Source organism: Oncorhynchus tshawytscha, linkage group LG06 (genome assembly GCF_018296145.1).
Source record: "Oncorhynchus tshawytscha isolate Ot180627B linkage group LG06, Otsh_v2.0, whole genome shotgun sequence".
Taxonomy (NCBI): Eukaryota; Metazoa; Chordata; class Actinopteri; order Salmoniformes; family Salmonidae; genus Oncorhynchus; species Oncorhynchus tshawytscha.
In genome coordinates, this window is record NC_056434.1 from 34,775,087 (window position 1) to 34,797,951 (window position 22,865).

Genomic DNA, 22,865 nt, shown 5'->3' on the forward strand with positions numbered 1-22,865 from the left:
TTGCCTGGAACTCTGGGACTCTGGTTCTATGCTGGATTCTCCATGCTGAGGTAGCAGATGTGTACTGGCACGCTAATGACGTGCTAGTGCAGTTTCCCAACGTATGGTCACCTGTCCTGAGATATAAGAAGTCAAGTGTCACTCACAAAGTGAGATTGGAGAATTCATCCTGGGTAGCACATTCTGTCATTCCAACATGTTAACATTCCAATAGGTTAACATCCCATCATTCTAACATTCTTCAAACCAGCCACATGCTGCAACCTGACTTTGCCGTAACCTAGCAACCATGGAAGGATGAGGGTTCAGTAGAACACAGCCAGAGTTCCAGCTGGTGTTCGTTTATGTGTGTGTCGATATATGTGTATGTCCAGCTCCTTAGTCTTCTTGTTAGCCTGTGCGTAATGAATGTGTATGTTAACATGTGTGTGATGAGGTAATGGATAAGCTTAGTGGAAATGAGCGCTTCCTGCAGCGAAGATTAATATCAACCATACATTCGTCTCTAATTACCACGGCAGGGCACACTCATGCACGCAATTACACACGTGCACACACCACACACATGAAAACACACACTGAGACACACACACACACACACACCAAATGCCTGCCTTGACTAAGAACACACACAACTCACTGCCATGCAATTGAATGGCAATTTTGCCAGTGTTGGGTTTGCATCTGTTATTTTCAGGAAATAAAATGAAAAAGAGGTCTTCCGACCTCAATGAGACTTCCTGGTCAAAATAAAAATAAACATTAAATTGTGTCCACTTTATCCACAGGATACAAGAACTGACTGTGATTAGGGACTTACAACTTGATCCACCCAACATTCTGTGACATCTACTTCCTTTTAGCCACAGTGGAGACTCATCTGTATCTGTTAACCTGCAATGAACTGTACATATGCTGTAGTTAACATTCTCTGTCTCTCCCCCTGTGTCAGTGTTGAGTATAGGAGAAGGAGGCTTCTGGGAGGGCACGGTCAAGGGGAGAACAGGCTGGTTCCCTGCCGACTGTGTGGAGGAGGTTCAGATGAGACAGTACGACCCTCGGCTAGGTAATGACTGGAGAACACACACAGACAGCTCTGTAAAGCACACACTTTCTCACTCTTCACAGTGTATATTTACTTTGGCTCGCTAGCCCTGTCCACGGTGCTGAACAGGCTGGTGAAACTATGGGTGCTGTCCAAGGTGCTGATTCAGCCATGTATGTACAATATTATGTGTGCTGACCTCTAATGTGTATACTGACTGCCGGGACACGCACACACACCAAAAACACACCTGAAGATGCTCATAATCACATGATGAATGAACCATCTGTCTCACTTAGCCAGGTAGCCTATCGGTTAGAGCATTGGGCCAAATACCTGAGCTGACAAGGTGAAAACATCTGTTGAACTGCCTTTGGGTAAGGCACTTAACCCTGTGGCTGACCCTTAACTATGGCTGACCCTGTAAAACAACACATTTTACTGCACCTATCGGTGTATGTGACAATAAACAAGGACAACAGAGCCCATGGAAAAAGAAAACATGCTGCATTCATTAATGTACTATCTATCTCTGCATGTTTAGATTGGTTTATGGGTAAACAGGTGGTGTGTTTATTGAACCATAAAGGTTCATGAACCTTCTCCATCACAGAGTGTGTGTTAAATAGGCTTTCTGAATCACACCGCAAGTCCCATTAGGAACCCACGGATGCAGCTCCTACCTACTGTGTAGAGCAGTGGGATGGGGAGAGGTGTTCTGGAAAGGAGTCTGAGGATGTGGCTAGGGAGGGTTTTGTGGAAATGGGTGGATGAGGAATGTCTCTCGTCTTTCCCCTCAATACCACTTGAGGAATCGTGTCCCCTGATGGGAGGGGTGAGGAGATATGGAGAGGAAGGAGGGGAGGGAGTGAAATAGTGATGGAGAAGAATGAGGGAGGATTCACTAAAAGACATAGGAGAAGAGATGATGAAAAGGCAGCTCTCTGTCTCTATTTTTTCTCCTCTCACTCCTGTGTTTCCTTATTCCCTCTCCTCTCTTGCTTCACCCCCCCCTTCTCTTACTCTCTCTCTATTCTATTTGTCTCTTCCCCCTCCTCTCTCTATTCTATTTGTCTCTTCCCCCTCCTCTCTCTATGTTTCCCTCCTCCCTCCATCCAGTTCTCCTTCTCATTCCTTCTCCTTCATGTCTTTCCACTGGGTGTTGAAGTACAGAAGCGTTTTTATACTGTATGTTTTTCTTAGATTGTTGAATATTAACTCGACAGATGATTTTGGTGCAATAAATAAGTCCAGCTGAATAAATAATGCTGTGTAATGGTTGAAACTCAACAGTTGGTGATACACAGTTGTTTTGAAGGAGTTATATGTATCCCAGATGTTTCAATAGTGATGAAATAATAGGTAACATACTAGAGGACACACAAACTCAGAGACATAGACACAAGCACACACACACACACACACACACACTCAGACAAACACCTCCACACACACATACCCTTGTCCACCTGAAGGTAAGCATTGAGGCTTCACTGACAGTCACGGCAGTATATCTCAGCTCAGTGAAGCAGGAAAGACAGCCCTGTCTACAATGATCTAACCCAAACAACACTGCTCGTGTGTGTGTGTGTGTGTGTGTGTGTGTGTGTGTGTGTGTGTGTGTGTGTGTGTGTGTGTGTGTGTGTGTGTGTGTGTGTGTGTGTGTGTGTGTGTGTGTGTGTGTGTGTGTGTGTGTGTGTGTGTTGTTTATTGACTCTCCTACAAATCAGTGTGTTTGAGAAAACTGACTGTGTTGCAGGCTCCCCTATCTACAAGCTCTCAGATTCTCACTGCAGAATTAGACGTTTTTCCACGTTTCTCCAAACGGCAAATTTAGAAGTTGCAAAAGCGTGTGTCAATAACTGGGATTGAACACGTGATCCTCCAAGACGGAGCTCGCGGATTATGCACATCCGCCACACCCATCCACAACACCCATCCACAACACCCATTCGCCACACCCATCCACAACACCCATCCGCCACACCCATCCACAACACCCATCCGCCATACCCATCCACAACACCCATCCGCCACACCCATCCACAACACCCATCCGCAACACCCATCCGCCACACCCATCCACAACACCCATCCACCACACCCATCCACAACACCCATCCGCCACACCCATCCACAACACCCATCCGCCACACCCATCCACAACACCCATCCGCCATACCCATCCACAACACCCATCCGCCACACCCATCCACAACACCCATCCGCAACACCCATCCGCCACACCCATCCACAACACCCATCCGCCACACCCATCCACAACACCCATCCGCCACACCCATCCACAACACCCATCCGCCACACCCATCCACAACACCCATCCGCCACACCCATCCACAACACCCATCCGCCACACCCATCCACAAACACCCATCCGCCACACCCATCCACAACACCCTAGCAAAACCCAAGCCAGCTTGATGGTAATAGCGCTCAGCGTTGCCCCTAGTGGCGACATCCTTTAGTTAGGCACACAGCTCCAGACATTTTAGCCATGTTAGGCTCCCAGAAACAAATCTACGGTTAAGTTAATGCATTCATTCCGACTGGCTTAAAAAAAGAGCTACGGTTTGGGATATAGAAAAAACTCTAGGCTTAAATTCAGGCATTAATTCCAATTGGTTAACAATTTAGACATGAATTACAATTGGTTAAATTGAGGATTAAGTTTTGGGACAGGGTTAAAACAGAAAAACAAGTTTAGCTATTAATTAAGACTGGCCTTGATGACTCATTGTTTATGGATGGAGTAGTAGTAGTCTAAGCAGCAAGCTACTGCTCCATGAACTGCGGGTTCAATCGAAGCTCCGGGCTTATTATGAGTTTGAGAAAAATAGCCCTAGTGGACTGTTTTGATGGCAACATCACATTTCTACTTGAATCTGGAGTGATCTCTCTGCTCCTATACATCAACCCTGTGTCGTGACTCACTGTGCTCTCCCCCTCTCCCTCTCACCCTCTCCCTCTCTGTGTCTCTTTCTCTCTACCCCTCCCATTTGATTTGGCGGTAAGGTTCTGGTCCGTGTCAGAGAGAGAGAGGGAGAGAGATGGATATGGGTAGAGTTAAGGTCAGGGTCAGGCCATCAGTGAATCTCAGTTATTTATTGTGACTATCTCTGTCTGTCTGTCTGTCTGTCTGTCTGTCTGTCTGTCTGTCTGTCTGTCTGTCTGTCTGTCTGTCTGTCTGTCTGTCTGTCTGTCTGTCTGTCTGTCTGTCTGTCTGTCTGTCTGTCTGTCTGTCTGTCTGTCTGTCTGTCTGTCTGTCTGTCTGTCTCCCTCTCCCTCTCTCTCTCTCTCTCTCTCTCTCTCTCTCTCTCTCTCTCTCTCTCTCTCTCTCTCTCTCTCTCTCTCTCTCTCTCTCTCACACACACACACACACACGCCAAGGGGACAACAATGGAGATGACACTTTATAAGTCACTGCAGGTAGGAGAGAAAGAGGGAGAGTACAGAGGGGGATTCAGGACAGAGGTATTCAGGACAGAGGGATGAAGGGAAGGAAAATATAAGGAGGGAGGGAGAGACTGATAAAGAGAGAGAGAGAGAGAAAGAAAAGGATATTGATTGATTCAATTCATTAACACAACATTGAGTGATGAGTGGTGAAATGCTGCTGGCTGTGAGTGTATTGGTGTTTGCATTTGTTTGCTTTAGCATTTGGGGGTGCGCATGCCATGCACATGCGTGACTGTGGATGCTATGGTGATATCACCGTTTTTTAAACTAAGGGCATTTTCACATATGAAATTCGGTATCCTGGTTCGGTTTCCTGGAGCCTTTGTGAGAATTCTACAGAATATGTTTTGCTTTCACAAGACCTGAAAATGACCATTTCGGAGTGTGATTAGCAAGATGCACATTCCATATGACGTTAGCGAGCTAGCTTGTTTACATTTGGAAAAAAGTTCCAAGCGACTCGCGCCGCCGAGTCACTATACCTGGTACTCTGGTCCTGGATCTTGAAACCGCTACTCACGCAGGTCCAGGATTAGTATCAGCCAGGATTCGTTTGAATTTCACATGTGCTTTTTAGCAAGGATCAGGGCACCAAACGCTCCAGGATCCAGGGGGATATGTAAAAGTGCCCTAAGTTGTGTTACTGGTAGTTTTAGCTACTATGTAACATTAGCAGCATGGCTTGAGGTTTCTTCATGGTTTTGTATGTATTCACTCTCATCTCTTTCCCCCACCCTCCCCTTCCCTCCCCTCCCACCCTCCATTCCCAGTGCTGAGTAGTTGAATGACTCACCAGTCAGATAAAGACTGCTCTATTTTTAGCCTGCCCATTAAAAAGTTTGGGAGTCTCTTCTTCATCCGCACCCTCTCTATCTATCCCTCCTTTTCTCCCTCTCTTTCTCACACCCTCTCTACTCTCCTGGAATACTAATCACAGGACCTCTGCAGCAGGAGTGAAAAGGAAGTCACGGCTGAAAGAGAAAGGGAAAGGGAGAAAAGAGGAGAGAGCAGGTAGAAGAAAGACAGGGGGAGCTGTTGTCATTGAGAGAAGTGAGGGGCAGATAGAGAGGCACAAGGTATCTTCCATCAGATTTGATTTGGAGTTTTAGCAGACACACATACACAGATCTAACTAGCTCAGGCTGCATTTGATCCCAGAGCTCTGAGATGAGGCAGTAATAATCACATTCAAACAGAAGCTCTACACTCTTCGAAAAAGAGGTGCTATCTAGACTAGATTCTAGAGAACCCTTTGAAGAACCCTTTTTGATTCCGCGTGGAACCCTTTTGGTTCCATGTAGAACCTTTTTGGGTTCCATGTAGAACCCTTTCCACAGAGGGCTTTACATAGAAGACAAAAGTGTTCCACCTGGAACCACAAAGGGTTCTCCTATGGGGACAGCCGAAGAACCCTTTTGGAACTTTTTTCCCAAGAGTGTAAAGTGCTGTGTTAGCAAGGTCATTCACACATGTTAATCAGTCCAGGTTAGCACGCCTCTAACAGCAATGACCTACCTGTTGGGAGGAAATGATGACATGATGAGAGACGGTGCAAAGAGAGGGACAAGAAGAAGAAGAAGTGAGATACAGACAGTGTCTCATGGAGGCAATATGCTAATTCTATATGCACGCACGCACACACACACGCTCACTTTCTCTCTCTCTCTGTAACAGTGTTACCTGAAAGCCAGCAGCGTCAGCAGAGATATTAGCATAGGCAACTAATCCATTTTATTAGAGAGAGAGAGAGGAGAGAGAAGAGGAAGAGAGGAGAGAGGAGGAGAAGGGAGGGACCACTAGCAGGAGGACATGTCTTTAGCATTAGTGTTTTAGCTGAGTCAGTATTATTGAATTCAGTTGAGGTCAACCCCCCTTTAGCCTTCAGACACCTGAAGGGATTGGCTTGTTTCCTATATGGGTGTGTGCCCGTGTGTGAGCACGTACATAGGTGTGTGTGTCAGAGTGATGGCCACTGTCTCCATTCCATCAGAAATCAGTCAACTGTGCAGAGCCAAGACATACAGTATCTACACACATACGAGAGAGAGAGAGAGAGAGAGAGAGAGAGCTTTGATTCATTGTCCATATAGTCTATCAGGCCACACTGTGGAGCAAAGACAAATCACTTTTGACAAGGAGCACATAGGGTGACACACACACACATCAGCACACACATCAACACACTGGGTGACTAAACTGGATGACAAAAGCCAATTCCAATTCATACTGTCATGGTTCCACACACTACAGACGCCAAACATGCTGCCTGAATATGTGTGTGTTTGCGTGCACCAGGAAACCCACTGAGCTTGCCTACATTGTGTTTGGCACATCTGCCAAGTTGACACACACACACACACAAACACACACAGGTTTGTCCTCTAACAGCAGAGCAGGTTAAGTGGCAGAGATAGGCCTCACATGACTAATCATACTCTCCCCCCAGCCCCAGTACAACCCTTTGTATGTGCTTTACAGTGACTTAATGGCTATTGTGCTACTGATGATGTGGTAGATGTACATGTTGTACAGTAGTTGTTGTCTGAATCTGACTGAATTATTCAATGCCTCCTCAGAGAGAACCAAGGTATTTTTAGACACACACACAGTCACACACAGTCACACACACTCAGCCTGAGAGACTTGAGGAGAGAGAAAGGGAGAGGTATATGTGAGGGAGCAATACAGAGAGGGAAATAACTGGCGAAGGAAAGAAGGACAGAGAGCTTAAAGACAGGAGAGATGGACTCAGATACACACTGAGAAGATGGAGACAGGTATTCATAAGGAATCCAAGTGGAATTGCTTTTGTATCATTTTCCTTGACAGCATCCATGAAGCGCTTTTGGGACAACAAGAATGTGGATTTGAAGAAGTGACAGCTGGATGTGACCTGCCCTCCGGCAGCATCAGGGGGTGTGGTGATAGGAGGGAACAGTGGTGATAGGAATGCAGAAGTTAGTGATGGACGGTAGGGAGCAGTGTGGGTAGTAGAGTGTAGAGTCATAGATAGGTAGTAGGAGCTGGGGGATGGATTGTTGCCCTGTATTAGTGTCAGACCTGCCAGTTCTCTGCAGTAGAATAGATGGGATAGTAACCTTGGTCAAGGCGGAACAGCCCTACTCTATGTGTCATGGCCGTTACCAGGGTAAGTGGGATATGTACAGCTCTTAACCAGACCTGCATCAAACATTTACATGAAATACTTTCAAATACCTCCGGAGTGCTTGAATTAGCTAGCTTGACCATACAGGGTGGGTGGGGTTTTCATTTTGGGGACTGCAAGATCTATAAAAGTAAACGACAGGCCTACTGTAAATAATAGGTTCAATGTTGCCCTATCTTCCTTTACCTATGGTAGTGGTAATGAACTGTGTTGGTTTTTAACAGATCTCTCCCAGTTGTGTTCTATTAACAAACCTTACTGTACTGGCAGTATCTTTGTCAGCCTGAGCCTCTGCATTGATCAAAGCACCTCATCACCCTGGCTGTTCAAATATAAAAAGACTTGCTGGGTTTAGACTGACTGACCGACTGACTGAACTCTCTCTCTCGCTCTCACTCGCTCTCTCTGTGAAATGACAGTCAGTCTTGGTGTAGAGTCAAATGATTTGACAACCTTGACTGGCTGAATGCAGACTTATTTTTCCCTCTGTTTTCAGCTGTGAAATAACTGTCATCTCACAGTGTTCTACCCTCCTCCGTTTCTCCCATAACTTCTATTGATCTCCTGCACTTTATTTTCCATTTCTTCATCTGTTATTTACACTGAACAAAAATATAAATTCAACATGTAAAGTGTTGGTCACATGTTTCATGAGCTGAAATAAAAGATCCCAGAAATGTTTCATATGCACAATAATCACAGGTGCACCTTGTCCTGGGGACAATAAAAGGCCACTCAAAATGTGCAATTTTGTCACACAACACAATAACACAGATGTCTCAAGAATGCTGACTGCAGGAATGTCCACCAGAGCTGTTGCCAGATAAATTAAAGTTAATTTCTCTACCATAAGCCGCCACAGTCGTTTTGGAGATTTTTTGTTCATTGTAATTTTTTTACTTGTTCTTCCCGTTCTCTACCTTTCCCTCTCTTTGCATATCTCCCTCCTCCTATTCTCTCCTCCTGAACTCCTGAACTTACTAACCACACTTTTCCAAGTTTATACTTTTCACACATTAATTTGCAGTGACGGATAAAGAAACACCTGGGGTTCACATGGTCTATCTGTTGTCGTAGTAACTGTAAAAAGATTACCAGACACACAGCCAGATAGGCTAAAACTGTACATGTACGTACGTGTTTAAAATAATACAGATCCTGCTTTTTGTTCTTTCCTTTTGTACATTCTCTTTGTACTTTATCTTTTGTCCCGTGTCCCTTCCCTTACCCCTCCCCTCTCTGACCGTCTCTAACTTTATCCTATTACAACCTCAATTATTCTGTTTCTACAGTTAATTCTAAAGACTAAAGGTACCGTGTGTTTCTTTCTGTAAGGATAAGCGCACTCTCTTTTCTCCCTCTCTTTTCTCCCTCTCTTTTCTCCCTCTCTTTTCTCACGCTCTTCTCTGTAAGGAAATGGGCCAGTCTTAAGTGAGGCCACTGTGTCTAAAACACATTAAAGACAGGAGCATGTGAGACAAAAAGAAAGTGAGAAAATGAAGGGTGATTGTATCATGTTCTCATTACAGTGTGTCTCTTTGGAGGCTGTCTGTAGCAGATAGAGAGTAAACGAGAGGAGAGGTTTGGGTTCATACTGACCCACGTATACATGACCATATCTATTCTGCTTAGAAATACTGAGTGTATTATCCCCTTTGGTAAGGGATCCTACTGAGTGTACTATCCCCTTTGGTAAGGGATCCTACTGAGTGTACTATCCCAACTTCTTAGGGGACCTACAGAATTGGGTAGGGGGTGTTGGCGATGTTCCTCAGACTGTGTGTGTGTGTGTGTGTGTATGTGTGTATGTGTGTATGTGTGTGTGTGTGTGTGTGTGTGTGTGTGTGTGTGTGTGTGTGTGTGTGTGTGTGTGTGTGTGTGTGTGTGTATGTGTGTGCTACGTGTGGTCAGGTGTGTGTGTGTGTGTGTGTGTGTGTGTGTGTGTGTGTGTGTGTGTGTGTGTGTGTGTGTGTGTGTGTGTGTGTGTGTGTGTGTGTGTGTGTGTGTGTGTGTGTGTGTGTGTGTGTGTGTGTGCGCTACGTAAGGTCAGGTGTGTGCCAGAGGCGAGTGTGTTTAAGCAGGTGCCGTTTAGCTGGGCTTGTTGTGTGAGCTGGAGGTCAGCAAGGTGATTCAGCCAGCTGCCCATGTTACTGGCTTACAACTGGAGAGTGAGGAAGCAGAATATATCTGGCTAACAGAGAAACACAGAAACTGAGGATGTAAAGCGGTGTGGACGGTGGTGTGTGTGAGGGGTACTTGTGTGTGTGTTAATGGAGGTGAAGCGGCTTGCGCCCTTCAAACAAGGACAGAACAGCTCTTGCATCCTGCCTAGAGAGAAGCAGGGCTACGTGGGCACACACACACACATTCCACAGTACGTGTTATTTAGAATACAGTTTGTGTTGAGGAGCACATTTGAATTTCCTGTCTTTTTCAGTTATTTGCTTAGCTTTCACAGAAAACTGAATTTTAATAATGTGTGTATGTATTATGCTGTCTGTTTCTGCTTGCCAGCCACAGATGCACAATCTTAAGTCTGAACAGAACCAGCTTCCAACCAAATCCCTCTTAACGCAATCTCTTTGTAAAGCCACTTCTTAATGAACCCAAATGAACCTCTCTGAACAATGCAATGGCTCAAGCTATCTGTTTTAGCGAATGCCAGGAGAACGCTACCTGCCCCAATGCATAGTGCAAACTGTAAAGTTTAGTGGAGGAACAATAATGGTCTGGGGCTGTATTTCATGGTTTGGACTAGGCCCCTTAGTTCCAGTGAAGGGAAATATTAACACTACAGCAGACCATGACATTCTCAACGATTCTGTGCATCCAAATTTGTGGCAACCGTTTGGGGAAGGCCCTTTCCTGTTCCAGCATGACAATGCCCATGTGCACAAAGCAAGGTCCATACCGAAATCGTTTCTCGAGATCTGTGTGGAAGAACTTCACTGGCCTCCACAAAGCCCTGAACTCAACCCCATCGAACACCTTTGGGATTCATTGAAACGCTGACTGTGAGCCAGGCCTAATTGCCAAATATCAGAGCCCGACCTCACTAATGCTCATGGCTGAATGGAAGCATGTTCCAACATCTAGTGGAAAGCCTGCACAGAAGAGTGGAGGCTGGTATAGCAGCAAAGGGGGGACCTACTCCATATTAATGCCCATGATTTTGGAATGAGATGTTCAACAGGTAGGTGTGCACATACTTTTGATCATGTAGAGTGTGTGTGTGTGTGTGTGTGTGTGTGTGTGTGTGTGTGTGTGTGTGTGTGTGTGTGTGTGTGTGTGTGTGTGTGTGTGTGTGTGTGTGTGTGTATATATATATATATAGTACCAGTCAAAAGTTTGGACACCTACTCATTCATTCATTTTCTTTATTTTTACTATTTTCTGCATTGTTGAATAATAGTAAAGACATCAAAACTACGACATAGCACATATGGAATCATGTAGTAACCAAAAAAGTGTTAAACAAATCTAAATATATTTTAGATTCTTCAAAGTAGCCACCCTTTGACTTGATGACAGCGTTGCACACGCTTAGCATTCTCTCAACCAGCTTCACCTGGAATGCTTTTCCAACAGTCTTCAAGGAGTTCCCACATATGCTGAGCACTTGTTGGTTGCTTTTCCTGCTATTCCTTCACTCTGCGGTCCAACTCATCTCAATTGGGTTGAGGTCGGGCGATTGTGGAGTCCAGGTCATCTGATGCAGCACTCCATCACTCTCCTTCTTGGTCAAATAGCCCTTACACAACCTGGAGGTGTGTTGGGTCATTGTCCTGTTGAAAACCAAAGTCCCACTAAGCGCAAACCAGATGGGATGTTGTATCGCTAAAGAATGCTATGGTAGCCATGGTGGTTAAGTGTACCTTGAATGCTAAGTAAATCACAGATAGTGTCACCAGCAAAACACCCCCACACCATCACACCTCCTCCTCCATGCTTCACGGTGGGAACTACACATTCGGAGATCATCCGTTCACCTTCTCTGCTTCTCACAAAGACACTGCGGTCAAATTTGGACTCATCAAAGCAAAGGACAGATTCCCACTGGCCTAATGGCCATTGCTTGGGTTTCTTGGCTCAAGCAAGTGTCTTCTTATTGGTGTCCTTTAGTAGTGGTTTCCTTGTAGAAATTCGACCATGAAGACCTGATTCACACAGTCTCCTATGAACAGTTGATATTGAGATTTGTATTTTACTTGAACGCTGTGAAGCATTTATTTGGGCTGCAATTTCTGAGGCTGGTAACTCTAATGAACTTATCCTCTGCAGCAAAGGTAACTCTGGGTTTTCCATTCCTGTGGCGGTCCTCATGAAAACCAGTTTCATCATAGATCTTGATGGTTTTTGCAACTGCACTTGAAGAAACTTTTAAAGTTCTTGAAATGTTCCATATTGACTGACCTTCATGTCTTAAAGTCATGATGAACTGCCATTTCTCTTTGCTTATTTGAGCTGTTCTTGCCATAATATGGACTTGGTCTTTTACCAAATAGGGCTATCATCTGTATCCCCCCCTACCTTGTCACAACACAACTGATTGGCTCAAACACATTAAGAAGGAAAGAAATTCCACAAATTAACAAGGCACACCTGTTAATTGAAATGCGCTCCAGGTGACTACCTCGTGACGCTGGTTGAGAGAATGCCAAGAGTGTGCAAAGCCGTCATCAAGGCAAAGGGTGGCTGCTTTGAAGAATCTCAAATATATTTTGATTTGTTTAACAATTTTTTTGTTACTACATGAGTCTTCATCTGTATTAGTACCAGTCCAAAGTTTTGCACACACCTACTCATTCCATATGTGTTATTCCGTTGTTTTGATGTCTTCACTATTATTCTACAATGTAGAAAATAGTCCAAATAAAGAAAAACCCATGAATGATAGGTGTGTCCACACTTTTGACTGTACTGTATAAATGAAGACTCTTTAGTGCCAACAATAATGGGTTAAATACATGTAGAATATATATATATATATATATATATAATAACTAAATATTTCCTTATTTTTCAAAAATCTCTGAGATAGGACAAACAAGCTTCCTTTAGAATTTTTTGGGGGGGACCATTTGTTGTTCCATGTAGTGAATGTTATTAAAATTCTTGAATTTTTAAACCCTTCGGCTTAGACAGGGCTTAGGCTCTTATGGGTTAAGGATCATATCACCTCCACCTTACCCAACAACATAGACACACTACAATTTGGATACCACCCCAATAGATCCATGGATTATCCACAATCACACTGGCCTATCCCATCAGAACAAGAGGAACACCAATATAAGAATGCTGTTCATCGACTACAGCTCAGCCTTCAACACCATAGTGCCCTCCAAGCTCATCAGATCCAGTGCGAGCCCTGGATCTGAACCCCTGCCTGGGTCCTGGACTTCCTGATGGGCCGACCCCAGGTGGTGAATGTAGGGAACACGTCTGCTACGCTGATCCTCAACACAGGGGCCCCACAAGGGTGCGTGCTCAGCCCCCTCATGTACTCCCTGTTCACCCATGACTGCGCTGCCACACATATCTCCAACTCAATCATCAAGTTTGCTGACGACACAACAGTGGTAGGCCTGATTGCCAACAATGAGACAGCCTACAGGAGGGAGGTGAGGGTCCTGGCGGAATGGTGTCAGGAAAATAATCTCTCCCTCATCGTCAACAAAACTAAGGAGCTGATCGTGGACTTCTGGAGACTGCAGACACAGCATGCCCCCAATCACATCGACTAGGGCGCAGTGGAGAGGGTGAAAAACTTCAAGTTCAAAAGCGTGCATATCACTGACAACCTGAAATAGTCCATCCACACAGATGGTGTGGTAAAGAAGACTCAGGAGGCTAAAGAAATCCAGCTTGGCCCCTAAGACCCTCACAAACTTCTGTACTTTAATATTTATATTTTTGACTACTTTTACTCCACTACATTCCAACTCGTTATCAATATAACGAGTTGTCCTCCCTTCTGCCTCTGATCTGGCAGAATAAATAAATACAAATGTTGCGTTTGTAAATGATGTCTGAGTGTTGGAGTATGGCTGTCTGTCCTTAATATAAGCATTTACTCTGGCTGACTGTCTGACTGTCTGAGTGGTTACGTTGCTAAACAGAGAGTTTTGGGGCTATGACTGGTTGGATATGAGAGCAGCGGGACATGGATTCTAGATCAGTGCCCGGTGTTTGTTGTATTCCGTATTCTGATTATATACATGCGTGTGAGTTTTTGCCATGTGAAAGAGGGGAGAGGAGGGGAAAGGGGAAGTCTATGCATTTGTAATGAGAGTCAGGCCAGTGGGCATGTATCCATTAACTCCTTATGGAGACAACAACACTATGAGAGAGAGAGAGTAGAGGAGAGGAGAGGGATGGAGAGTAGAGGAGATGGATAGAGAGTGGGAGTGGAGAGAGAGGGATAGAGAGTGGGAGTGGAGAGAGGTGGATAGAGAGTGGGAGTGGAGAGAGAGGAATAGAGAGTGGGAGTGGAGAGAGGTGGATAGAGAGTGGGAGTGGAGAGAGGTGGATAGAGAGTTGGAGTGGAGAGAGAGGAATAGAGAGTGGGAGTGGAGAGAGGTGGATAGAGAGTGGGAGTGGAGAAAGGTGGATAGAGAGTGGGAGTGGAGAGAGGTGGATAGAGAGTGGGAGTGGAGAGAGAGGAATAGAGAGTGGGAGTGGAGAGAGAGGAATAGAGAGTGGGAGTGGAGAGAGAGGAATAGAGAGTGGGAGTGGAGAGAGGAATAGAGAGTGGGAGTGGAGAGAGGTGGATAGAGAGTGGGAGTGGAGAAAGGTGGATAGAGAGTGGGAGTGGAGAGAGGTGGATAGAGAGTGGGAGTGGAGAGAGAGGAATAGAGAGTGGGAGTGGAGAGAGGAATAGAGAGTGGGAGTGTAGAAAGAGGAATAGAGAGTGGGAGTGGAGAGAGAGTGGGAGTAGAGAGAGAGGAATATAGAGTGGGAGTAGAGAGAGAGGAATAGAGAGTGGGAGTGGAGAGAGAGAGAGGAATAGAGAGTGGGAGTGGATAAAGGGGGATAGAGACAAGGGGATAGAGAGGTAGAAAGATTGATGCAGAGGGAAGGAGAGAAGGTTTGAAAGGGGTATAGAGAATGATGGAGGGGTGTAGAATGGAATCAGGAAGAGAATGACAAGAGGGGTAATGTGGATATGAGTGGAGAAAGGGTCAAGAGGGGGATAGAGAGAGAAGGATAGAGTGATAGTGAAGAGTGGAGATGATGGAGCTTGGAGTGTGGAGACAGAGAGAGGTTTGTTTGCTATTTCTGTGATTTGGCGTTGAGAAACTTGTGGTGGACAAAGCTGTCAGCTGTCACTGACTCAGACAGAGAGACTGACAGACAGGGTGGAATGTCAAGAAACAAAATGTAATTAACCCACAAGATAGTCTGACAACACACACACACAATTAAGAACTCTAGCAGGGTAGCAGTATGTGTGTGTGGGGGGGGGCAAGCAAGACCACACACACACACTGACAGTGTATTACTTTGTTTTACAGAGACAAGAGAGGACCGCACAAAGAGACTGTTCAGACACTACACTGTGGGATCCTATGACAACCTCTCCTCATACAGGTAAGACACACACACACACACTATGTGATGTGATGCTGCTGTCATCTAGGGGTGAGACAGTGTCAGTGCATTCTGCTTGCATGAGTCCCACTCTCAACCCAGACCTCATATAAAACGTGGATTATTGAAACATTCCCTTTGTGTATGCGTGTGTGGGTGAGTGTCTCTCTCCCTCTCGTCCTTTGTCCCCCTCACTCTGAATTGTACTGCCTGTGACATCAATCAGTAATAAAGGAGAGTGTGAGTGCTCACTCTCAGGTAAATCAGATGTGCAGGCTGGGAGTGAGGACAGCAGAACACTATATGCTATAGGACTGTGTTCTGATGTAAATTCACTCTAAATGTCAGAGTCAGCTTGTCGGGAGAGAGGTGCTCGTTATCAGAGTGTTGTTTCCCCTCAGCTTTCGAGAGAGAGAGAGAGAGAGAGAGAGAGATTTCACCAGCTAGTTAAGGATCATGTCACCTCCACCTTACCCTGCCTAGACCCACTACAATTAGCATACCGCCCCAATATGACTCACTACGTACAATGAGTACAGAGTGAATCATGAAGAGTGTGTGAGAGCTAAGGCAGCAGAGGTGGCTCTGAATTGGATAGAATGTCAAAGCTCTTGAATGGAAGTCTTTAGCATTATACTGTGAATGGCTACTTTATGGAACATTATTACGTGTTAGACTGTAATTACATTATTGAACATGATTGTCCTACATTGGATGCTAATCTGAATATGAATGTAAGGAATATTTTTTTAAATACCTGAGTAGTACTGTATCTAACTAAATAGGAGTTCATAGAATAGAATTGTGAATGCAAAATTAGCGCAATTCAGAGCATGATTGGTTGAACAGAAACAAAGCTATTCTGTAGCTATGAAGGGGAAAAGTTTAGAGCTGGTTGGATATAAAAGGATGTAGGCTAAGAGGAGGGGGAGGAGAGAAAGATGTTGAACTGTATTTGTAAACCCCCTATATATACACACACACATATACACACAAACACATATACACACACACACACACACACACACAATACAGTACCAGTCAAAGGTATGGACACATCTACTCATTCAAGTGTTTTTATTTATTTGTGCTATGTTCTACATTGTATAATAATAGTGAAGACATCAAAACTATGAAATAACACATATGGAGTCATGTAGTAACCAAAAAAGTGTTAAATCAAAGTATATTTTAGATTCTTCAAAGTAGCCTCCCTTTGCCTTGATGACAGCTTTGCACACTGTATATTAAGCAAGTCCTCTAGTTAAATTGTATCTCTGAAACCTCTGATCCCTGACACAGGAGGGTTTTTCAGGGGTATCCATGCCCCGTCAGCAGGGGCTCTGTCTACCCGGGGTAAGTGGCTGGGCAGTTGGCGTAACCAACAGCTAACACACGACTGAACTCCAGGTCTCCCATGCCAGTGTGTCTAGTGTTCAATTCACTAACTGTATGGGCTGTCTGGTGTCAGCAGTGGGATCTGACGGTCAGTCAACAGAAAATTGGTGTTGCTGAGATTGGGACATGATGGTGCTTTTACTGTGTGGTAACAGAGTGCTAGAATGTCGCTGGGAATAGATGTTGTTGTGTTTGAACATTGAATTGTGTGGTGTGAATTGACACACACACACACACACACACACGTGACAACACTCATTAGTAATGAGATTTTTATACACTATACAAAAGTAAACACAACATGCAACAATTTTAAAGATTTTACTGCACCCTCGTCACCACCCCCTCCTCCCCTATTTCTCGTTGTCCATCTCCATCTTCTCCCATCCTTTTCTCTACCATCCCTGGCTCTCTGCTCTCTCCTTCATTCCCTCCTGTCTCTTCTCTCAGAGACTCTTACCTGCTGTCCCTCTCCTCTCTGCTCTCCAGTGATTACATCATAGAGGAGAAGAATGCTATGCTGCAGAAGAAAGAAAACGAAGGATTCGGCTTCGTCCTACGGGGAGCCAAAGGTAAACAAACATGTCAGAAGGGGCAGTAGTTGATGGAGTTTGGTATAAGGTTTTTGGCATGGATGGTAGTCGGGGCACAACTGGGGGCTGACCCTGCCCCCTCCCCATAACAGCAGGGTGAGCCTCCAGTTGTCAACTGTGTCTGCGCTGAGCCTGCTGGCAGGGCAAACCCCGGCCATAAGCCCACCATTGTGAAGGAAGCCTGGAGGGTGCAGTTGATGGATAGGCCAGCCACCCAGTCGTAGACCAAAGTAGACCTGGCCCGCCATTGTGCAGTGTGTCTAGCGGGTGACTCGCTGTGGCAGTTTAATGGCTTCTCAACTACTGCCTGTTTGTCAGCCAGAAGTACAAAGGCGTGAAGATGGATGCTGTTTAAATACTTTGACGGTGGTTAATGAAGCAATTGGATTCAGGTGAGTGAGGCGGGCTTGTGGCTAATAAAGATTGGATGCAGGTGAGCAACTTGGCATGGTCACGGTTCAATGTCCATATGTGGAGTTCCTTGCCGATCGTGTACTTTCCAGTGCGGGTGTCTGGGCCCACATATGGAGTACCTGCTCCAGGGCTGCATTCCAATATGAATGTCCGTGCCCATCAGCCTGGAGTGACAAACACAATTTTCACAAAACTCAACTTTATACCTTCTTACTAAAGCAGGCTGTCCGAATCACCATCACGGCTGCGTCCAAAGCCCTGCTACTATCTTCTAGGGTTGTAACATTCACCGATTCCCATCAGTCCCCTGATCAAATGTTTAAGATATGAGTGGATGGGTCCACGGGATCCCTAACCGATCCAAATGTAGCACGCATCTGTCAGAAACTGATTAAACCGTTAGCATTTTACTTTCTTTTTACCTTCCGAAAATACCTCTCATCTTTTGAGACAACTGATGCATGCTGAGCAACCCCCCGGCAATATCAGTAGCCTAGTCAAACTGCGCAGCTTCGCACACTGACCAAGGAGATGACCAAGGCCTATTCCTGATCTTGCACATCTGCAACCGCCTTCAGCTTTCAAATGCTTGTAAAAAGGCTTGTGCAATATTATGCTTTATTAGTTGAGGGACAACCAATGTAATTTGCTAGGTTATTGTTTACAAATGCGCTTCTGAAAATGGTGTTTTACCGGGAAGCATAATACGGGAGACACACCTCTCATCTGGCTATAACCTAGCCACTAATCGGGGCTTAGCTCTACATTGGACTTTATTTCGATTGTTCAGGTTCACCATCAGCAATAGTTTTGGTACACAGCAAATTCTCCAGTGTTAAACACTGATAAGCTGAGCTTCACTGTGCATGTAGAGAACTTGATAAGGAAGCTCAAGCTGAAAATAGGATTTTATCACCGGCATAAGGCTTGTTTTTCTTTTGAGGCCAGGAAGGAGCTGGTACGATGTACATTGCTGTCGGTTTTAGATTTTAGTGATGTTATATATATACAGTGCCTTGTGAAAGTATTCGGCCCCCTTGAACTTTGCGACCTTTTGCCACATATCAGGCTTCAAACATAAAGATATAAAACTGTATTTTTTTGTGAAGAATCAACAACAAGTGGGACACAATCATGAAGTGGAACGACATTTATTGGATATTTCAAACTTTTTTAACAAATCAAAAACTGAAAAATTGGGCGTGCAAAATTATTATTATTAAATGTGGCAAAAGGTTGCAAAGTTCAAGGGGGCCGAATACTTTCGCAAGGCACTGTATATGCAGGCCTCAGCCTGAATTTACTACCCTGAGAGCACTTGATTCAGTGTATCATGCAGCCCTCAGGTTCATTACAAATCAGAAACGTCTAACACATCATTGTGATCTCTACAGTGCTGTTGGCAGGTCATCATTGACCTTGCATAGGCTTAAACACTGGTATACACTGATTTACAAGGCTATATTGGGTAAAATGCCATTTTATCTCTGTTCTTTTTTAGTCAGGTCAGTAAATAAATATCAATTACGGTCCCATTCTGATTTGCTTCTAACAGTACCAAAAATGAGAAAGAAAGATTATAAATAGTTTTAGTTACTTAGCACCGTGGTCCTGGAATTCTCTCCTGAACATTTTAAAATGTGATGATCTCGTTTCGTTGGTGGAGTTTAAACACTTGATGGATTTATATATCATAGAAGAGTGTAATTGTCTTTAGGACAGCTGTTTTTAGTCAAGACGTTTGTGTTTTTAATGTACAATGGAATTGTTGTACTGTATGTGTGTTTATAGTTTTGTTTCATGTTGTGTTAGTGTAAGTTGTTTTGTCTGAAACGTTGTTCCCCCTGCTGCTATTGGACCAGGTCTCTCTTGGAAAAGAGATGTTATCTCAATGAGAAAAAACCTGGATAAATAAAGGTAAAATAAAAATAAATAAAAAACACAGAGTGTTACATTTAACACTGGCCCAGTGTCTATACAGGTCCACACACTTTTCAGTGTTAAATTATCAGAGTTACCACCTGTGACTGCATTTGTTAGGGATAGAAACATTCATCCATTTTTGCTATCTATTTCCAGTTCTGTGTCCTTCACCAAGTGAGATCCCAAGTGAATATGTCATCATTAAACTGTAATTATTCAACACAATATGTATTTCATAAGGCCTTGTGTTGAGTGCCTAGCTTTACCTAGTGATTGAGGAAACAAAGTTTTCTGAACTTTGAAGCTTTCCAGCCAATTGTGTTGAAAATGGGTTCATTACACTGTGCTTCATTATCTGTTCACAATGCACATTAGTGACATCTGCTGGTCAGGAATAAATAGTAACGTGATTAACAGAGTTTATTTTTTTCTCCACTGATTTTATCAAAGCTTCATGGCCAGCAGTAAGTTGTTTGCTGTAATAGACTACAATCAGTTGGATTACCAGGTTTGCATCTTACATCATGCTTTCCTTTTTCACCTTCAAGTTTGCTATCAAAAACAGAATATATGCCATTATTTAAAAAAGAAGCTTATACTATACTGAACAAAAATTTAAATGCAACATGCAACAATTTCAAAGTTTTTACTGAGTTACAGTTGATATAAGGAAATCAGTAAATTGAAATAAATTCATTAGGCCCGAATCTATGGATTTCACATGACTGGGGATATAGATATGCAACTGTTGGTCACAGATACCTTAACAAAATGTGTAGGGGCGTGGATCAGAAAACTAGTCAGTATCTGCTGTGACCACAATTTGCCTCGTGCAGCAAGACACATCTCCTTCACATAGAGTTGATCAGGTTGTTGATTGTGGCCTGTGGAATGTTGTCCCACTCCTCTTCAATGGCTCTGCCAAGTTGTTGGATATTGGCAGGAACTGGAACACGCTGTCGTACACTTCAATCCAGAGCATCCTGAACTTGCTCAATGGGTGACATTTCTGGTGAGTGTGCCGACCATAGACAAACTGCAGGCCTTGTGACATGGGGTAGTGCATTATCATGCTGAAACAGTTGATGGCGGAAGATAAATGACACAACAATGGGCCTCAGGATCTCGTCATGGTATCTCTGTTCATTCAAATTGCCTTCAATAAATCCAATTGTGTTCATTGTCTGTAGCTTATGCCTGTTCATACCATAACCACACAGATACCATGGGGCACTCAGTTCCTAATCTTGACATCAGAAAACCGCTCGCCCACATGATGCCAAACATGTTGTCTGCGGTTGTGAGGCTGGTTAGACGTAATGCCAAATTCTCTAAAACGACATTGGCGGCAGATTATGGTAAATTCTCTGGCAGCAGTTCTGGTGGACATTCCTGCAGTCAGCATGCCAATTACATGCTCACTCAAAACTTGAGATATCTGTGGCATTATATTGTGTGAAAAAAAATCCCCATTTTAGAATGGCCTTTTATTGTCCCCAGCACAAGGTGCACCTGTGTAATGGAGAAGGAACGGATAAATGCTCGCTAACAGGGATGTAAGCAAATATGTACCCAAAATTTGAAAGAAATGAGCTTTTTTTGCGTATGAAACATGGGAGCAACACTTTACATGTTGCATTTATAGTTTTGTTCGGTGTACATAAAACAACTTATTTGAAGAACAGTGCAGAAAGTGTGGTTTCACATTTAAAAAATGGTGTGCTTTCACATTTAAAAAATGGTGTGCTTTCACATTTAAAAAATGGTGTGCTTTCACATTTAAAAAATGGTGTGCTTTCACATTTAAACAATGGTGTGCTTTCACATTTAAAAAATGGTGTGCTTTAAATGGGATTCCACCTTATTCCATCACATCACTGAATGTTCCATATTTCCCTACTCTGCCTGCTAAACTATTGGTCAGGTGAAATTACATGTACAAAATCCTAATTATATTTATACGCATGGTATCCAGTAGAGGTTGGTGTTTGAAAGCAGCTTAATCAAAGAAAGCACCGGAACCACAGCAAAATCAGTGAGATCTCACATTTAGCAACACACGGTTTGAAAAAGCAAGTGATCAAGCTAAGCTTCCGACATCACTGATGACGTACTTCTGCTAAAGTGATACAGGCATCAGCACACTGTTTCAAAGTTAGCTGCTGTAAAACATAACATCACTAGTTTTATCCTATTACAGTGGCCTGAAACTCATGGTTTACAGGAAACATCAGGCCTGCAAGTCACATTATACTGGCTTGCAAAGTGATGTGTAATTCCTATTGGAATCCAGCCAGAGTGGGGATATTCAACATTGTAAAAAAATGATTGTCACCAGCAACTTGCATTCAGATTGACTGTTGGCTTGGGTAGACTATGAGACTACATATAGCATTTAAACCATTTCAATAACGGGTGCAATAAATAAATCCAAGTAACAAATTGGATTAGTTTAGAAAAGTGTATATTACTTATATTTGAGTAGCATAAGATGAATAACTGAATCAATTTTCATGAAAAAACATATAACATGTAATGAAACAAACAATTCTAAATATCAACCTGCAATAGAGTATTCTGGGAAATGTGACAATGATGGGCATGGTTTGGGTTTAACACTGGTTATTAACACCAACACCGGGGTTCTGTTACACCAGTGATTACGGAGTTCATTTAACACCTGAATCAACACTAGAAATGTTACACTGAAAAATCAACACTGGCCAACTTGCTGTGTAGTTTTTATTTCAACATTCAGTGAAGATGTTTGGGTAATGATGACTATTTCACAACGAAAACAGCAATCACTTTCATGTTCAAAACCATTTTCACACAGGGGTGAAATCCAAAGTTGTGCTAAACATTCATTGTCTATTCATGTCGTAGCTCATTTTTACAACACTTTTCATCTCCAAAAATGTAAAGTTAATTAGTGGGTTGTGGTCGTTTCAGATCAAAAGTGGGGGGTCAAAAAGTACACATTCCTCCCCCTAATCTGATAGTAGGGTGGTAGACGCCCAGTCTCCCTCTTTGTGCTTACATACAATATAGGCATACGGTACACATTTGCAAACCCACACACACACATATAGAAGTCAGCTCAGACAGATCCAGCTCAGAGATCGAGCTCTTCAGCTCCTTCAGCAGCAGATTTGAATTTAGAATGGAAAATGAATGTGTTTATGCAACAAATGTTAGTGCATCACATCAAACCGAAACGCGTTGATTGGTTCCTCTAATCAAACCAAATCACACC

The 22,865-nt window shown here is 43.7% G+C and overlaps 1 protein-coding gene across 1 annotated transcript in view; it reads left to right on the forward strand.

The window, feature by feature from the left end:
- Positions 1–22,865, forward strand: part of LOC112245254 (SH3 and multiple ankyrin repeat domains protein 3) — an 81,473-nt gene that overhangs the window by 33,991 nt on the left and 24,617 nt on the right. The window contains exons 2-4 of the mRNA XM_042323214.1: positions 953–1,066; positions 15,206–15,281; positions 17,169–17,251. Of these exons, the coding sequence (XP_042179148.1) occupies positions 953–1,066; positions 15,206–15,281; positions 17,169–17,251 (273 nt within the window). The remainder of the gene's footprint in view (positions 1–952; positions 1,067–15,205; positions 15,282–17,168; positions 17,252–22,865) is intronic.